General features: G+C 47.5%; 1 protein-coding gene across 2 annotated transcripts in view; it reads right to left on the reverse strand.

Moving 5' to 3' along the window:
* Nucleotides 1-17,597, reverse strand: part of PIWIL1 (piwi like RNA-mediated gene silencing 1) — a 510,395-nt gene that overhangs the window by 181,777 nt on the left and 311,021 nt on the right. For both annotated transcript variants that reach the window (XM_077461809.1, XM_077461808.1), the window contains exon 12: nucleotides 3,515-3,629. In XM_077461809.1, the coding sequence (XP_077317935.1) occupies nucleotides 3,515-3,629 (115 nt within the window). The remainder of the gene's footprint in view (nucleotides 1-3,514; nucleotides 3,630-17,597) is intronic.

The following is a 17,597-nucleotide window of genomic DNA, read 5'->3' on the forward strand; positions in this document are numbered from 1 at the left end:
TTTCCGGTCTACTCCTCGCTGAAAAAAAAGCAGGATCCTGGATATGGAAAAGGAGCGCGGATGCCATCCTTTCTCCTCACACATGGAGATATAGGCCTTCCAGGTACGATGGTATATCTTCCGAGAGGAAGATTTTCGTGCTCTCAACATGGTTGGGATCCCCGATTCCGACAAACCAAGGTTCCTCAACACTTGACTCTCAATAGCCATGCCGTTAAAACCAGTGATGGTAAAGCAGAATGGAGAATCGGACCTTAAACCAGAAGGTCCTCCCGCAATGGCAGTCGCCAGGGAGTGTCGGCCACCAGACGCACCATCTCTACGTTCCAAGGACGCTGAGGCCAATCCGGGGGAACCAGTATTACTGGCATCCCCTCGGCTTCCACACTGCGAAGCAGATGTGGCAACAGATTAGTGGAGGAGAGGCGTAGATTAGCTGGTACTGATCCCACAAAGCCACCTAGCGCGTCCCGACGTCTCTGCCCACGGATCTCTTGTCATGGACACGAATCTTGGCACCTTCCGATTGAGACGGGAGGCCAGAAGATCCACGTCTGGTGTGCCCCACCTCAGGCACAGTGACCTGAAACCTCCGGATGCAATGCCCATTCTCCTGGGTCCACAACTCACAACTGGCAACTCAGATAGTCCACCTGCCAGTCGCTCTGCCCACCGAAGTATGTGAGCGACCTCCCAAGCAGCAGCTGAGCTTCTTGTTCCCCCTTGGTGATTGACGTATGCCACCGCGGTGGCGATGTCTGATTGGATCCTGATAGGACGTCCTTTCAGTCTCATTGAACATGTGGATAGGCACAGTGTGATCGCTCTCAATTGGAGCAGATTGATCGGCAACCTGGATTCTTACGTCGGCCAGAGGCCCTGACCCGACTGAACCCTCATCACTCTACCCCAGCCGGATAGGCTGGCGTCCGTTATGATCACTGTCCACTTCAGAAGTAGGAAAGAATTTCCTGACTAAATCACCGGGGACCTCAACCAACAGATCAGTGAGTCTCTGATTGACTGGCTCACCTGGATCTGGCGATCCAGGGACAATTGAGATTTGTACCATTTTGACAAAATCTCCTACTGCAGGACTCTGGTATGGAACCGGGCAAACGGTATTGTCTCGAAGGAGGCCACCATGAGCCCCAGGACTCGCATGCAAAAGCAATGAAGCAATGAACCCACGGATCTGAGGGTCTGCAGTTTGTCTGATGGAAGAACACTCTCGCTTCCAAGGAGTCCAGCAGCAAGCCTAGGTACTCCAGATGCTGGGTCGGCACCAACACCGACTTCTTTATCTCAGGAGGAGATCGTCTAGGTATCCCATGATGATGGTATCCCATGATCTTGATCGCACGTTGCCGCAGCAACGCCAAAACTGGAGCCACCCTCTCAGGGGGCTGATGCCAGGCCAAAAGGGAGAGCCACAAACTGATAGTGGGCTTCCCCGACTGCAAATCGACTTCTGATGCTTCAGGAATATGGGTATGTGCAGGTTCCCATCCTGGATGACGGTACAATCACCACCTGATTCAGCAAGTCCCTTACCGACCCCAACAGGGCCTCCCGGCGAACCGAGGACACGGGTATGCTGGAGGGGAAGAATCTGTTCTGTGGCAGAGAGAGGAACTCTATCTTGTAGCCGGAGGAAATCAGATTGCAAACCCATCAGTCGGACAGTCGAGAGGACCACTGGGCTGCAAACTCCCGAAGACGGCCCCCCACCCGAAAACAAGGGTGGGGCGAACCTTCATGCGGTAGCACTTTTTGTTGAGGCTTGCGGTGCCAGGCACTTTTGTCCATCCATGGGCGTCCTCTCGGGCTGGGGACATGTTGTCGAAGCTCCGGGTGGACGAAAAAGCCGCTTGTGAGCACCCCCCTTTAGGGGGGTTGGGCAAGGACCGCTTTTTAGCACCTTTCTTCCCACGCACCGCCTCTATCTTGGCAACGAACGAATTGAGGACCGCCGTCAGGGTGTCCATAGGGACCGCGCAGTCCGCAGGTGACCCGGATGCAATTGCCTGGATTTTGGGGTAAGAAACACCAGTTTCTGAAGCCATGCTGACCCTACCCTGTCTGCCACCCAAAGCGGACTTAGGACAGTGACAGTCCCACCCTCCTTGCTGCCGCTGACTGAGGGGTTCTAACCCGCTGGACTCACCGCCCTGAGGAGTTCTGCAGTTTTACAGCAGTGCCTGTAGATCCCTATCGCTCCCAGATGCAGAGGGACCAAAGCTGTGTCGGTGGCAGTCCGTCAGCACGATTGGTGAACGATTGCTGAGCGATCTGAAACACGTGTCCAGATTACACAGAGGGCCTCCCAGTGCTCTGTGATGACAAAAACAGGAAGCTGAGGGCACAGGAGCTGCTGCTAGAGCACAAAAAACATGGTCCGATTTCAAGAAAATTGCCGCCAGTGTTCTGCATAGCGAATCACCGGAAAAATGGCCCTCTGCAGCATGCTGTCCCTTACCCACACTGAAAATGGCCGCGAGCCAGCGCCATGAGAGGCAGAAAGAAAACATGTGTCAGACACAGCACTGCACCAACACAGGGGCAAACCTCACAGGCACCCTCTGGAATTAAAGCACACAGGACCCAGGAACAACCAGAACCCAGGTGAGAGCCCAGGACACACACACACCACTCAGTACAATGGCTGTAAATAGAAGATCATAGGATCATTCATCTTGCGCAAAAAGCCAAGCTTCTGCATCAAAAAAACACGGACCTATGGGCCCGCAGGGTTCCTAGGTGTATCTCCTTCACTAGGCAAAATAAAACTGAGGCTGCTAGGGCAGACTGTGGGGATTGTAGCCTAGGGACCGCCCCCTGGGTGGAACTAAAAGTTCTGAAGTGTTGTATTACAACTTTGCCTAGTAATCTCCAGTGATAGGGCTAACAACCCATTTTGTTACAGAGAGGAGCTGTGTTGGTCGGTCAATATAAGAGAAATAAAAACCGCAGAGGTGATCAAATACCACCAAAAGAAAGATCTATTTGTGGGGGGGGGGGGGAAGGACGACAATTTTGTTTGGGAGCACGATTGCGCAATTGTCAGTTAAAGCGAGACAGTGCAGAATCACAAAAAGTGCTCTGGTCAGGAGGGGGGTAAATTCTTCCAGGGCTGAAGTGGTTAACTCCCTGGACACTTCAGTCCATTATGGAGCTGTCCCAGTGCGTAGCTAAATGTCTGCATGCGTTTGTCAAACAGACTGAGATAACCACTGGAACTAGATTATCCAGCCCGTCACCCAGCCCAGTTGTAGATTAAAGCAGTTGTATACCCCGCTTGGTGATTTGGTATAAGGTTGTATAGCCCGCTTGGCGATTAGGTATAAGGTAGGGGGCACAACGCTGCCCCGTACCACAACCAGCAACAGTGAACTGTCACATCGGTAAAGCACTGCAGCAGTTCTTTGTGTGTGAATTCAGCTAAGGGTTTATAGCAACTTTAAACAAACACATTCATTATTTTATATCATGTTCAATATGCTAAACTACTTACAGCTCTATTTGACATCAAAATTTTCTCGGGAGGAGCAACTCTTCCAGCGAAAGACAGCACTTTAGTGTCAAAGTTCAGACCCCAGGCACAAAGTTCTTTCTGGACATTTTCATCCCTACAGACAAGGTACATAGTTGCATTAAGTAGCCTAGTGTGACAATTCATTACTGCAGAAAGAAATATTTTTATTCCATATATCAAACCGCTTAGAATATATTGACATACGTTGTACAGACCATGCCTAATAAACACAAAGTAAAAAAATTAATGTATTATCATCAATACAATCATTAGATGTGGTGGCTGCATTCTTTTTTAGGGGCTTTTTTCCGTCTGCTTTCACCTGGGAATCTATCCAGTAACCCATCTCCTGTATTAGCGTGTCTACACTCAAGTTGGAGGCATGACAAAGACACCCTAGAACAGCAGCGTTATCAGCTTGGGGGATATGGCATGTTAGATGCACTGGTAAATTTAGAGATACACTAAACAAACTGAAGCCAAACTCTGCATATAAACTTATAAGCAGTTACAGGAACATTTTTGATCATTGTGGAATAAAGGATTTACATGAATAAATAAAAGGTGATCATTGAAAGATTCTCAACAGTGGTAAATGGTTTGTCACAACCTTCTAACAGCTTTCCGGCAAACTAGGTTCGACAGAATAAGTCCGTCGGACAATCCGATCAAATGTGGGCTAATCCGATCTCAATTCCTATCAGGGAAAATTGTTTCTCTGTATGCTGGTCCGACGGACCAAATACGACGCAAGGGAAGCTATTGGCTATTGAACTTCCTTTTTTTCTAGTCCCGTCTTACATCACTATGTTCAAAACGAACAGACTTTGTCCGTTCCTGTGTGGGTTAGTCCGTTCGTTCGAAAGGTCCATCGGAACTCCGCCAAAAGTCCATCGGGAAGACTGTTGGACCTAGTCTGACGGAAAGTGCGGTCATGTGTACGCTGTATAAGAAAGTTAGCCATAATATAATAAATGCTTGATTTTGGGTTTATTACCTGTGTTGCATTTGATATAAAATATAATTTTTCCATAAGACACATAGCATTCTGGTTTTCAATGACACAGAATTTCTCAAACAAATGCTGTTGGATAAACTGGGAATGTAGATACCATTATTGTATTCTGTTGGCAGGTTGAGAACAGTCTATTGTCTCTATAGCTACAGTAAACCCCTGGTTTTCAATGACACAGAATTTCTCAAACAAATGCTGTTGGATAAACTGGGAATGTAGATACCGTTATTGTATTCTGTTGGCAGGTTGAGAACAGTCTATTGTCTCTATAGCTACAGTAAACAGGAAAGAGAGTACCTTTCAAACTGAAGCTACCAAAATGTAGGTTGGTTGGTTGATAAGGTAATCATTCTGAACAAGGTGACATATAATATGACTGATGATGCCTTAAACAGGAGCCACTCAACATTTAACAGCAAAAGACTCTCATTGGTAATAAGCAAGGAAGGTGCCCCATCTCCAGAAGCCTCATTGTCAATGGAGATCAAGAACACAGTAACATTTAAGTGGCGAGCCAGCCTGTATTTGTGGGAGGAGTCTGAGACTATATAACCCTCCTCCTCTGTCAGGGCCAGGGTTGGGGTTTTCTAGGTTGCCATTTCTGGGTGGTGAGGGGTACGTTACGGCCTGCTTTGTTCTCCTCCCTTTCTCCCCTCTGCTACATCAGGCTAGCGTGCAGCCCACCCGGTTCCCGTGGCACTCATGCTAGGGAGGGGAGGGGGCGCCCACTTGCTTTTCTCAGTCTCCCCTCAGTGCCGTGTGGCCACCGAGCGGCCAGCACGCTTTTCCCGGCTCTCATGCCGGGGGGAGTGGGGGGGGGCGTTCATCTGGCCATCCGTCCTCCTTTCCAAATCTCCCCACAGCTCCGTGGGGCTGGCGCGCAGCCCGCCCGTTGTTCCCGGCGCTCATGCCGGGGGAACGGGGGGTTTTCATCCGGCCATCCATCCGCCTGCTATCATATCCCCATAGCTCCGTGGGGCTGGCATGCGGCCCGCCCGCTCTTCCCAGCGCTCATGCCGGGGGAGCGGGCGTTCGGCCATCCTTCCACCTTGCCATCTCCCCAGTCAGTTCCCAGCTCCACCTAGGCGCGCTCATGCCGGAGGCAGCGGGATGCGTCCTTCCTTCCTGGTGCATGGCTGCACTCTCCCTGCCCGCCCACTCCCCATGCGTCCAGCTCCACGAGGGAGCTGGCCACCCGCCTCCTCTGTCCCCAGGCTCCTGGCACTCCACGCAGGTGACCCCGGCAAGTCTCTGGTGCATGTGTGTGTGGGGGGGGTGTGCGGCCGCCGGCTCTGCTCCCCACACATCTGAAAAGGGGGGGGGGGGGGGGCGCCTGCCTAGTTGTTCGGTCGCACGCCAGATCCCCTCTCCCCTTGTTTTATATGGGGGGGATTGGTCGATGTTCCATATGTGCATCGATCTTCACCATCCGCACGCCTGGTGGGTCCCGGTGCTCACTGAGGGGGGATGGGTGGTCGCCCACCTGTCGTCCCTTTTTTTCTTCTCAGTTTACTTGTTCTCATATTCTTTGGAAGCGTTCTGTCAGCGTTTTGGTCACAGCATTTGGTCCAGCATTTCAGTCGCACCGTTCTGCTCGGCATTTTATCAACAAGCGTGTGGTAAATACCAGTCCAATTCTCCCCTTCCTGGCTCCCCCGCTGGTCATTTTCTCTTCAGCGATTGGTTCAATAGGAAGCTAATTCCTATGGGGTCACTCGTGCAGACCCCATTCCAAGCTACTCTGCCTGCGTGCACATAGACAGACAGCTTAGCTTGGTTCTGCCCCTCACTCCATCACAAGCTGCATCATGTTTTCATTGATGCTGCTTTAGTCATTGCTTTTCTGTCATAGCATCCTGCCAGTGGTTTCTGTCATAGCGTTCTGCCAGCGTTTCCGTCACTGCGTTCTGCCAGCGTTTTCTGTCATAGCGTTCTGCCAGCGTTTTCTGTCATAGCGTTCTGCCAGCGTTTTCTGTCATAGCGTTCTGCCAGCATTTTCTGTCATAACGTTCTGCCAGCGTTTTTTCTGTCATAGTGTTCTGCCAGCGTATTTCTGTCATAGCGTTCTGCCAGCGTTTTTTCTGTCATAGTGTTCTGCCAGCGTATTTCTGTCAGCGTTCTGCCAGCGTTTTTTCTGTCATAGTGTTCTGCCAGCGTATTTCTGTCATAGCGTTCTGCCTGCGTATTTCTGTCACAGCGTTCTGCCTGCGATTTTCTGTCACAAGCGTTGGGCCCAGCAATTTCTGTCACAACGTTCGGCCCAGCATTTCTGTCACAACGTTCGGCCCAGCATTTCTGTCACAACGTCCGGCCCAGCATTTCTGTCACAACGTCCGGCCCAGCATTTCTGTCACAGCGTTCTGCCCAGCATTTCTGTCACAGCGTTCTGCCCAGCTGTTTCTGTCACAGCGTTCTGCCCAGCTGTTTCTGTCACAGCGTTCTGCCCAGCTGTTTCTGTCACAGCGTTCTGCCCAGCTGTTTCTGTCACAGCGTTCTGCCCAGCATTTTCTGTCACAACATTCGGCCCAGCATTTTCTGTCACAACGTTCGGCCCAGCATTTCTGTCACAGCGTTCTATCTAGCTTTCCTGTCACAGCGTTCTGTCCAGAATTTCTGTCACAGCGTTCTGTCCAGGTTTCGGTCATAGCATTCAGTCCAGTTTCTGTCACAGCATTCTGTTCAGCATTTTCTGTCATAGAGTTCTGCCCAGCATTTTCTGTCATAGCGTTCGGTCCAGCATTTCTGTCACAGCGTTCGGTCCAGCATTTTCTGCCACAACGTTCGGCACTGCATTTCTGTCATAGCATTCGATCTAGCTTTCCTGTCATAGCGTTCTGTCCAGGTTTCGGTCATAGCATTTAGTCCAGTTTTTCTGTCATAACGTTCGGCCCAGCATTTTCTGTCGTAACGTTCGGCCCAGCATTTTCTGTCATGGCGTTCGGCCCAGCATTTTCTGTCATAAACGTTCGGCCCAGCATTTTCTGTCATAGCGATTGGTCCAGCATTCTAGGTTACAGCATTCTTTCTAGCTTTCCTGTCATAGCATTTTGTCCAGGTTCGGTCACAGCATTTATTCTAGCTTTTCCGTCATAGCGTTCGGTCCAGTATGTCCGTCATAGCGCTCTGTCGAGTATTTCCGTCATAGCGCTCTGTCCAGCATGGCGGTCATAGTGGTTTGCCCCTGGAGTTCTGGCATAGCGTTCTGCCAGCATGTCTGTCATAGCGTTCTGCCCCGGGATTTCAGTCATCGTTCTACCCAGGTTAACTTTTAGTATTTCTGTCATGGCATTGTCGTGACATTTTTTCTGTCAGTATTTCTGTCATAGCGTTTTTGCTCAGCGGTTCTGTCATGGTGTTTCAACCTCTGTGTTGGCTTCAGAGTTCTCAGAAGGGCGTTGTTCACTTATGACATACTCTGGTAGGTTTGTCTGCATTGATTGTCATGTCTCATCGTATCTGTGTTCATGTTTGTACCTGGGTCAGTTAGCTAGGGCTCGCACATCGTGATCTGTCACGTCTACAGGTCCATACGGGCTGAGGTTACGTTATTAATGATTGTTGACCACAATCTTCTCGCCTGTATACCATACGTCATACGACGCATGTTCATTCACCACACCTGTACGTCTACCCACCACGGTCTGTGGGTACTCTAGGTCTGAGTTTCTGTTAATTACCTGTCTCTGCGCTGCAGGTTACTCGGGTTAACTCACTATTTCTCAACTCACACACGGGGGGGGGGGGGTTCATCATTAGGTTCATTCATGCGCTGTGGTCTTGACTTTTCTGCCATGTTCTCATTCTTAGGTAGGTAGAGGGGCGTTGTTGTTCTCATGTCTGGTTGTCTGTCTTTCTTTCTAGTTGCGTTTTCAGGTGGGCCGTCTTGGCATCCATACCAATATCAACCATGCCTGCACTCACGTACAGATGTCTTTTCGCCACTGGGCGCACCCTCAGGTTGGAAGCAGACGTCAATTTTCTTTAGTGGACATCCTGTTGCATAGAGGCCCTAGTTACCGCCCTGGGATTCATACTCTCAGGGTGTGTCCAAGCCACGGTCCTTAGGTGGTAGGTTGGGCGACGTCGTCACCATTCTGGATTCCACTCTCAGCTCCGATCTCTTGTCTAGGAGGTTGCCTGAAGAACTGCTCAGGGACGTCGGTCCAGTCATCTTTGCTCCTCCTCGGTTTGTTCCAGGTGGGGAGGGGGGGTGCTTTAGTCACTTTGGGCATGGCTGGTTCATGCCATGGGACTTATTCCCCTGGGTTGGAGTCTGTTTCTTCTTCTTCAGTTCAGGATTCGGTCTCAGTTGGTAGGTCTCGGGCAGTAGCACGACCTGTTCGCATCCGGTGGGACCAGTCTGTCTTGGTGTCGCCATGTTGATGATGCTCATTGCCATGGCACCTACTCCATCACATGCATCGGGCAGCCAGGTTTCCTCTCCTATCACTGGTATTTTTTCCACTCACCCTCTCACTTCCTCTTACCAGGTATGGGAAGGGGTGTTTCACGGTGCTTCTTCTGGTGTCTGTTGTAGGGGTTCTTCGGGTCAGCCCTTGCTCTCTTTTCCCCACGTATCCTCTCATTCATAGCAGTTTATTCTCATGTCCGGGTCACCTTGGGCATCAGGCTCATCCTATCCTTCACGGGACGTTCAATTGGGTTTGCGTAGCTTGCAGGCTCTAAGGAGGTTCCTTCTCATCTCCAGGTCTGGAGTCGGTGGGTTCTACTCTCACAGCGGATACTTACCGGTTACTTACGGTTGGCGTTTGGGCATACGTCATTTCATGGATGGGATCTCTACCTTCCCTCTCCCACCTAAACTTGTGTCTTTTTGCCCTCTTTTCAGGCATACTGACCATCCAGGCCATGGCACACCTCAGGCCTTGTTTCTTAATTAATTTTGCATTTCCCACTTGAAGACTCCGATTACAAGTGGGAAGGCTGGCCGTAGGCCAGCCTGTATTTGTGGGAGGAGTCTTAGACTATATAACCCTCCTCCTCTGTCAGGGCCAGGGTTGGGGTTTTCTAGGTGCCCACCCACCCGTTTCCCCCAGGTTATTCACTCATACTCATAGTATTTTTCTTATTCTTACATTCAGGGTATGCCCTCTTTTCAGGCATACTGACCATCCAGGCCATGGCACACCTCAGGCCTTGTTTCTTAAGTAATATTGCATTTCCCACTTAAAGACTCCGATTACAAGTGTATTTATACTGTTAAAGACCAGAGGCTATTTATTTGCTAGGCAGTTTGCCTAGTTTTGTATGTACAGCATTTTTTCTATAGTAAAAGCACATTTACACACTGCAGAGGTCTCAGCTTCCTTGCTTATACCACAAAGTAACCTTGCTAGGTAGACTCAAGCAAAACATTGGAGGCTTGTGTCAGGATTGTGCTAAAGTTCAACTGAAGCAGACCTTTTTTTTTTCCAGCGGTGTGTTGTGTAACTTGTGCTTGGAAAAATGCTGCGTAAGCTGTTTAGCTGCTAGCTGACTAGCCGCCGCATTTGTACTTTCGCTGTTTGCTCTCCAAACTGATGCGAGTGTCGGCGGTCTCGATCGCCGACAGGCTCCCGCGATCGATCGGGGCACATGGAGAACCGGGAGCTGTGTATGTAAACAGTTTCCGATTCTCTGAGCAGTGAACTGACATATCGTCTGTTCATACAGAGTATTAACCACTTGACCACTGGGCACTTAAACACCCTTAATAACCAGACCAATTTTCAGCTTTCGGTGCTCTCGCATTTTGAATGACAATTACTCAGTCATGCAACACTGGACCTATATGAAATTTTTGTCCTTTTTTTCACACAAATAGAGCTTTCTTTTGGTGGTATTTAATCACCGCTGGGTTTTTTTTTTTTTGTGCTATAAAAGAAAAAATACCGAAAATTCTGTAAAAAAACGAATTTTTCTTTGTTTCTGTTAGAAAATTTAGCAGATTAGAAATTTTTTCTTCATAAATTTTGGCCAAAATTTATACTACTACATATCTTTGGTAAAAATAAGTACAAATTGGTGGATATTATTTGGTCTTTGTGAAAGTTATAGAGTCCACAAGCTATGGTGCCAATATCTGAAAATTGATCACACCTGAAGGACTGACGGCCTATTTCAATTCTTGAGACCCTAACATGCCAGAAAAGTACAAATACCCCCCAAATGACCCCTTTTTGGAAAGAAGACATTCCAAGGTATTTAGTAAGAGGCATGATGAGTTTTTTGAAGTTGTCATTTTTTCCCACAATTCTTTGCAAAATCAAGATTCTTTTTACTTTTTTTTTTTTTTTCACAAAATTGTCATATTATCAGGTTATTTCTCACACACAGCATATGCATACCACAAATTACACCCCAAAACACATTCTGCTATTACTCCCGAGTATGGTGATACCACATGTGTGAGACTTTTACACAGCGTGGCCACATACAGAGGCCCAACATGCAGGGAGCGCCATCAGGCGTTCTGGAGCACCCAGGACAATTCTGACATTTCTCTCCTACATGTAAAAATCATCATTTATTTGCTAGAAAATTACATAGAACTCCAAAACATTATATATGTTTTTTTAGCAAACACCCTGGAGAATACAATGGTGGTCTTTGCAACTTTTTATCTCGCACGGTATTTGCGCAGTAATTTTTCGAATGCTTTTTTTTGGAAAAAAAACTGTTTTGTGCTTAAAAAAAAAAAAAACACAGTAAAGTTAGCCCAATTTTTGCATAATGTGAAAGATGAAGTTACGCTGAGTAAATAGATACCCAACATGTCACTCTTCAAAATTGCACACGCTCGTGGAATGGCGGCAAACGTCGCTACTTAAAAATCCCCATAGGCGACGATTTACATTTTTTTTACTGGTTATATGTTTTGAGTTACAGAGGAGGTCTAGGGCTAGAATTATTGCTCTCGCTCTAACGTTCGCAGCGATACCTCACATGTGTGGTTTGAACACAGTTTTCATATGTGGGCGGGACTTACGCATGCGTTCGCTTCTGCATGCGAGCACATGGGGACAGGGGCGCTTTAAAAAAAACATTTTTTTTTTATTGTTCATTTTACTTTATTTATTTTAGTTTGACATTTTTTTCCCCAAAAATAATTTTTTTGATCACTTTTATTCCTATTACAAGGAATGTAAACATCCCTTGTAATAGGAATATGGCATGACAGGTCCTCTTTACAGTGAGATGTGGGGTCAATAAGACCCACATCTCACCTCTAAGCTGGGAAGCCTGAAAAAAAAAAAGATTCTGGCTTTGATCGTATTAGCGATTCGGTAGAAGCACCGGAGGGCGGAGGGCGGCGGGAGATGTCTATGGCTGGGTATTGCAGGGTATCACCGACTATGGCTGGGTATCTCAGAGCATGGTGTTGCAGAGTACTGCGTTGCAGAGCATTGCAGGGTATTGGCGGGTGTTGCAGAGCATTGCAGAGTGTTGCAGGGTATTGGGGGGTGTTGCAGAGCATTGCAGTGTTGCAGGGTATCGGCGGGGGTTGCAGAGCATTGCAGAGTGTTGCAGGGTATCGGCGGGGGTTGCAGAGCATTGCAGAGTGTTGCAGGGTATCGGCGGGGGTTGCAGAGCATTGCAGAGTGTTGCAGGGTATCGGCGGGGGTTGCAGAGCATTGCAGAGTGTTGCAGGGTATCGGCGGGGGTTGCAGAGCATTGCAGAGTGTTGCAGGGTATCGGCGGGGGTTGCAGAGCATTGCAGAGTGTTGCAGGGTATCGGCGGGGGTTGCAGAGCATTGCAGAGTGTTGCAGGGTATTGGCGGGTGTTGCAGAGTGTTGCAGGGTATTGCAGAGCGTTGCGGAGTGTTGCAGGGCATTGCGGAGTGTTGCAGGGCATTGCGGAGTGTTGCAGGGCATTGCAGAGTGTTGCAGGGCATTGCAGAGTGTTGCAGGGCATTGCAGAGTGTTGCAGGGCATTGCAGAGTGTTGCAGGGCATTGCAGAGTGTTGCAGGGCATTGCAGAGTATTTGCAGGGAATTGCAGAGTATTTGCAGGGAATTGCAGAGTAATGCAGAGTATTTGCAGGGAATTGCAGAGTAATGCAGAGTATTTGCAGGGAATTGCAGAGTAATGCAGAGTATTTGCAGGGAATTGCAGAGTAATGCAGAGTATTTGCAGGGAATTGCAGAGTAATGCAGAGTATTTGCAGGGAATTGCAGAGTAATGCAGAGTATTTGCAGGGATTTGAGGGGTTAATTTTCGGTGAGCAGCGATGTGGGCACTGCAGATGCAGCCCACATCGCTGCTGACACCGATCTCTCCCCCCTCCGCTGTACCGATCGGTACAGAGAGGGGGAGGGAGGAACCGGCGTCATAACATGACGCCGGCTTGTTTACAAGTGATCACTCCGTCATTTGACGGAGCGATCACGTGGTAAACGGCCGCGATGAGCGGCCGTTTACCGTGATTCGTGATGCGCCGGGTCCACTGGACCCAGCGGTCACGGATGCTCTCGTGTGCGCGCCCCAGGGGGCGCGCGTAGAGCAGAATTCTAGGAGGCCGTTAATTAACGGCCTCTTAGAGTTAAACAACCGCCCTGATGCCGTTAATCGGCAATGGGCGGTTGTTAAGTGGTTAAAAGCGATCTGTTAAGTTTCCCTACACAGTCCCACCCCCTCCCCCCTTTAGTTAGAACACTCCCTAGCATACATATTAACCCCTTCACTGCCCCCCAGTGTTAACCCATTCACTGCCAGTGACATTTTTACAGTAATCAATGCAATTTTAATTGCGCTGATCTCTGTATTAACCCTTTCATGACTAAGCCTATTTTTTGGCATTTGGTGTTTACAAGTTAAAATCCATATTTTTTGCTAGAAAATTACTTGGAACCCCCAAACATTATAAATATTTTTTTAGCAGAGACTCTTGAGAATAAAACGGCGATTGTTGCAATATTTTATGTCACACGATATTTGCGCAGCGGTGTTTTAAACGCAACTTTTTTTGGAAAAGGGACACTTTCATTAATTTAAAAAAAATGAAACAGTAAAATTAGCCCAATTTTTTGGCATATGAAATAAAATGTTACGCCGAGTAAATAGATACCAAACATGCCACACTTTATAATTGCACGCACTCGTGGATTGACGACAAAGTACGGTACCTAAAAATCTCAATAGGCGACGCTTTAATTTTTTATTACGGTTACCGTTAGAGGAGGTCTAGTGCAAGAATTATTGCTCTCGCTCTGACGATCGCGGCGATACCTCACATGTGTGATTTGAACACCGTTTACATATGCGGGTGCGACTTCCGTATGCGTTTTCTTTGCTTCGCGAGCTCGCGGGGACGGTGGGGGCTTTAAATTTATTTTTATTTTTTATTTATTTTATTTATATTAAAATGACTAAATTGTTTTTTTTTTTTTTTTTTTTAATTATCACTTTTATTGCTGTCACAAGGAATGTAAACATCCCTTGTGACCGTAATAGGTGGTGACAGGTACTCTTTATGGAGGGATCGGGGGTCTAAAAGACCCCCCCCACCCTTTTTTACACTTCAATGTATTCAGATCGCCGAAAACGGCGATTCTGAATACCGTATATTTTTTTTAAACCGGCACCATTGGCAGCCGAGTAAACAGGAAGTGACGTCATGACGTCGCTTCCGTGTTTACGATTAGGATACTGGAACGAAGCCGATTACGGCTTCGTTCCAGTTCCTCCCCAGCAGCCGGAGGAGTATTATTTAAAACAGCTTACCTGTAAAATTATTTTCTTTGATGTACATCAGGGGACACAGAGCCATAGTAATTACTATGTGGGTTATATTGGACCGACTGGTGCTGGACACTGGCATACCCCTAAGGCGTGTACTCCCCTATATAACCCCTCCCATTACTGGGAGTCCTCAGTTTTGTAGCCAAGCAATACAAGTGTATACCAAGAAGGGAGAGACCTCTGTGTCCCCCTGATGTACATCAAAGAAAAGGCTTTTACAGGTAAGCCGTTTTAAAAATCCTATTTTCTTTTCTTACATCAGGGGACACAGAGCCATAGTAATTACTATGTGGGATGTCCCATAGCAATGGCAACTGAAGGGGGGAGACATAACAAAAAAACAGGAGGCCAGAGGACTCATACTGCAGCCTTTAATATACTGCGCCCAAAGGCAATATCCTTATGACCTTTAATATCGATTTGATAAAATCTGATAAACGTATGAACCGAAGACCAATTTGTGGCCTTACAAATCGGAGCCATGGAGGCCCGATGATGCATCACCCAAGAGGCACTAATCACCCTGGGTTAGTGTGCTTTAACATGAGAAGGAAGAATTTTCTTCTTTAAGCTGAAGCTTGAATACTTGACAAATCCATTTGGAAAATAGTGGATCTTGACCCTGCCTGTCCACATCTTGGACCCTCTGGCAGTACAAACAAAATCTGTTTTGCGAACCTGAGCGGTCGCCCTTAAATAGACTCTGATCGCTCTTACTACATCAAGAGAATTTAGTGCCTTCTCTTCCCTAGATTACGGCTCCGGGGAGACAGAAGGAAGAATATCTTGGTTTAAATGAAAACCTGTTACCACTTTGGTAGGAATTCAGGCTGAGGAACTGAAACCACTTCATCCTTTTGCATAATGAAATATGGCTCTTACAAGACAGAGCAGGTAGTTCCGATACTCTTCTAGCAGAAGAAATGTCAACCAGAAAGGATTATATTTATTTTCAAAAGAATCAAGGAAATTACTTGTAAAGGTTCAAACGGCTGATTCAGCAAAGCCGATAAGACCAATATTAAATCCCAAGGATTTAAAGGTGCCTTGATAGGGGGGAATAAACCATGTTACCCCCCTGAATAAGCTATGCACCAAGAGTGGGAAGCAAAAGGCCATAGGAAAAGTACCGACAAGGCCAGGATCTGGCTCTTGATAGAAGTCAAGGCCAGCTTCATTTCAGATCCCATATGCAGGAAATCAGGAATCTTGCCTATGACATACTTCCTGGGGTGCTAATCCCTGGATCCACACCAAGAAACACATGCCTTCCAGACTCTAAAGTACTGTAAGTGATTTTGGAAGCCAGCTTCCTGGCATTATTCAAAGTAGACACTACCGAAAGAGATCACCCATGATCTTTTATAGAGTGGGATTCAACAGTCAAACCTGTTAAATTTTTCATCTGTAAGGTAGGATAAAATACTGGACCTTGTGCAAGAAGGTCTAGCTACAATGGCAGAGTCCAAAGGACTCCTACTGCCATCTTTATGATCTCGGTAAATGAAGATCTTCTGGGACCCGCTGGGGCTGCCAGAATCACCTCCTTTTGTTCCTGCTTAATCCTGCGGAGAAGGCGCGGAAGTAGCAGAACTGGAGGAAATTCATAGATCAGTGAAAAACTGATCCCATGGGAAGACTAATGTGTCTGTTCCGCCTGCTAGCGAATCCCTTGTTCTCCACATAAAGTTGTTGACTTTGTTCATGAATCTGGACGTGATTAGGTCCATGTCCGGAATACCCCATCTCTGACATCTCGCTAAGAAGATGTCGGGGGGGGGGGGGAGAGATCACTCTTCCGGAAATAATTGTTGGCGACTCAAGTAGTATGCCTGCCAATTCCCTATTCCTGAAAATGAAAATTGCAGATAGGCAAGGATTGTTGTGTTCTGCCCAAGCTAGAACATTATTCACCTCTCTTTGGGCTGCACAACCTCTCGTGCCCCCCTGGTGATTGATGTAAGCCACCGCCGTGGCCTTTGTCAGACTGAATCCTAACAGGACAGTCCCATAGTCTGACCATCCAAGATTCTAGGGCCAAACGTACTGCCCGAAATTTCCACAAAAGTTGATAGACAAGGTCCTCTAACCTGGACCATCTCCTCTGGACAGAATCCTCTTCCATGGCTGTTCCCCAGCCTAGAAGGCTGGCATCTGTTGTTAACACCCTCCAGGATAAAGATTTTCCCTTTTGCTGGATAATAACTACCAATTTAGGCTCTGACTTACGTCGGGAGCCAAGCGTTTTGGAAACAAACAAGGTCTGAATCTTTTTTATTCCAGACCGACAGCATGGTGTCTTGAAGCAGCTTTTGAATAAAAACTGCACTTTAGGGATGGCATTGAAGGAGGCCACCATTTCCCCTAAAAATCTGCTACACAGCCGAATGAAGGAATTTTCCTTTGTTTTGCTAAGTTGAATTAGTCTTACAATGGAACTGATTCTCGCCTGGGGAAGAATACCTTCTTCTTTATGGTATCATAACCAGCCCCCAAATACTGTAATCTCCTTGAGGGTTTTGAGGATCTTCCTAGGTTGAGTATCCAACCTAGAGACTTCAGACTCTGGTTTTAGACCCGAGACTGAATAATCTATTAAAAGTAGATCGTCTAATAGGCTAGGACCGCTATGCCTTGAGCCTTAATCTGGCTAAAGGAGGTGCCAGAATCTCGTGGTGCTGTGGCTAAGCCGAATGGCAGGGCCACAACTGAAAAGATAATTTTATATTTCAAAAACACAGAAATTTCTGGTGAGCAGGAAAATTTGGCACATGGAGTTATGCAACTGCAATCCTTGCAGGGTGGACACAGCCGATCGAATTATGAAAGGATCGGATGTTTAAGTGCCGATTCAGATCTTCGAGATCTAGAATGGGTCTTACCTCTCTGTTCGGTTCCGGAACCTTAAAAGGTTTGAGCCAAAACCTCCTTGTCCACTAATGGAACCTCTGATATCACCGACTGGGATAACAGCTGACCCAGAGGCCAGAAAGAGAGACTTCTTTTTTTCTCTGGATCCTTAGGAACATTCTCAGAGGAGACGGAAAACTCCCGGAACTCTAGTTGTAACCTAGAGGAAAAAATTAACATTGTTCCTGCCACATCCTGAGAATCGCAGGACCCGAGCGAGTGGGGGTGCCCCTTCATGAGAAGGCTTTAGCATTCTGCTTGGTGGGCTTTCTGCCCCAAGATCCTGGTGCTGACCTTGGGGACTTTCCCTTGAACCTGACGGTTGAGGCTGTCAAGGCTGCCTAGAGGTAGATGCCCCAGGCATAGGAGAGGCAGCACGACAAAAGGAGAAATGTT

This window comes from Lithobates pipiens, unplaced genomic scaffold, assembly GCF_037356315.1.
Source record: "Lithobates pipiens isolate NorthernLeopardFrog02 unplaced genomic scaffold, aLitPip1_a1.2 Scaffold_3, whole genome shotgun sequence".
Taxonomy (NCBI): Eukaryota; Metazoa; Chordata; class Amphibia; order Anura; family Ranidae; genus Lithobates; species Lithobates pipiens.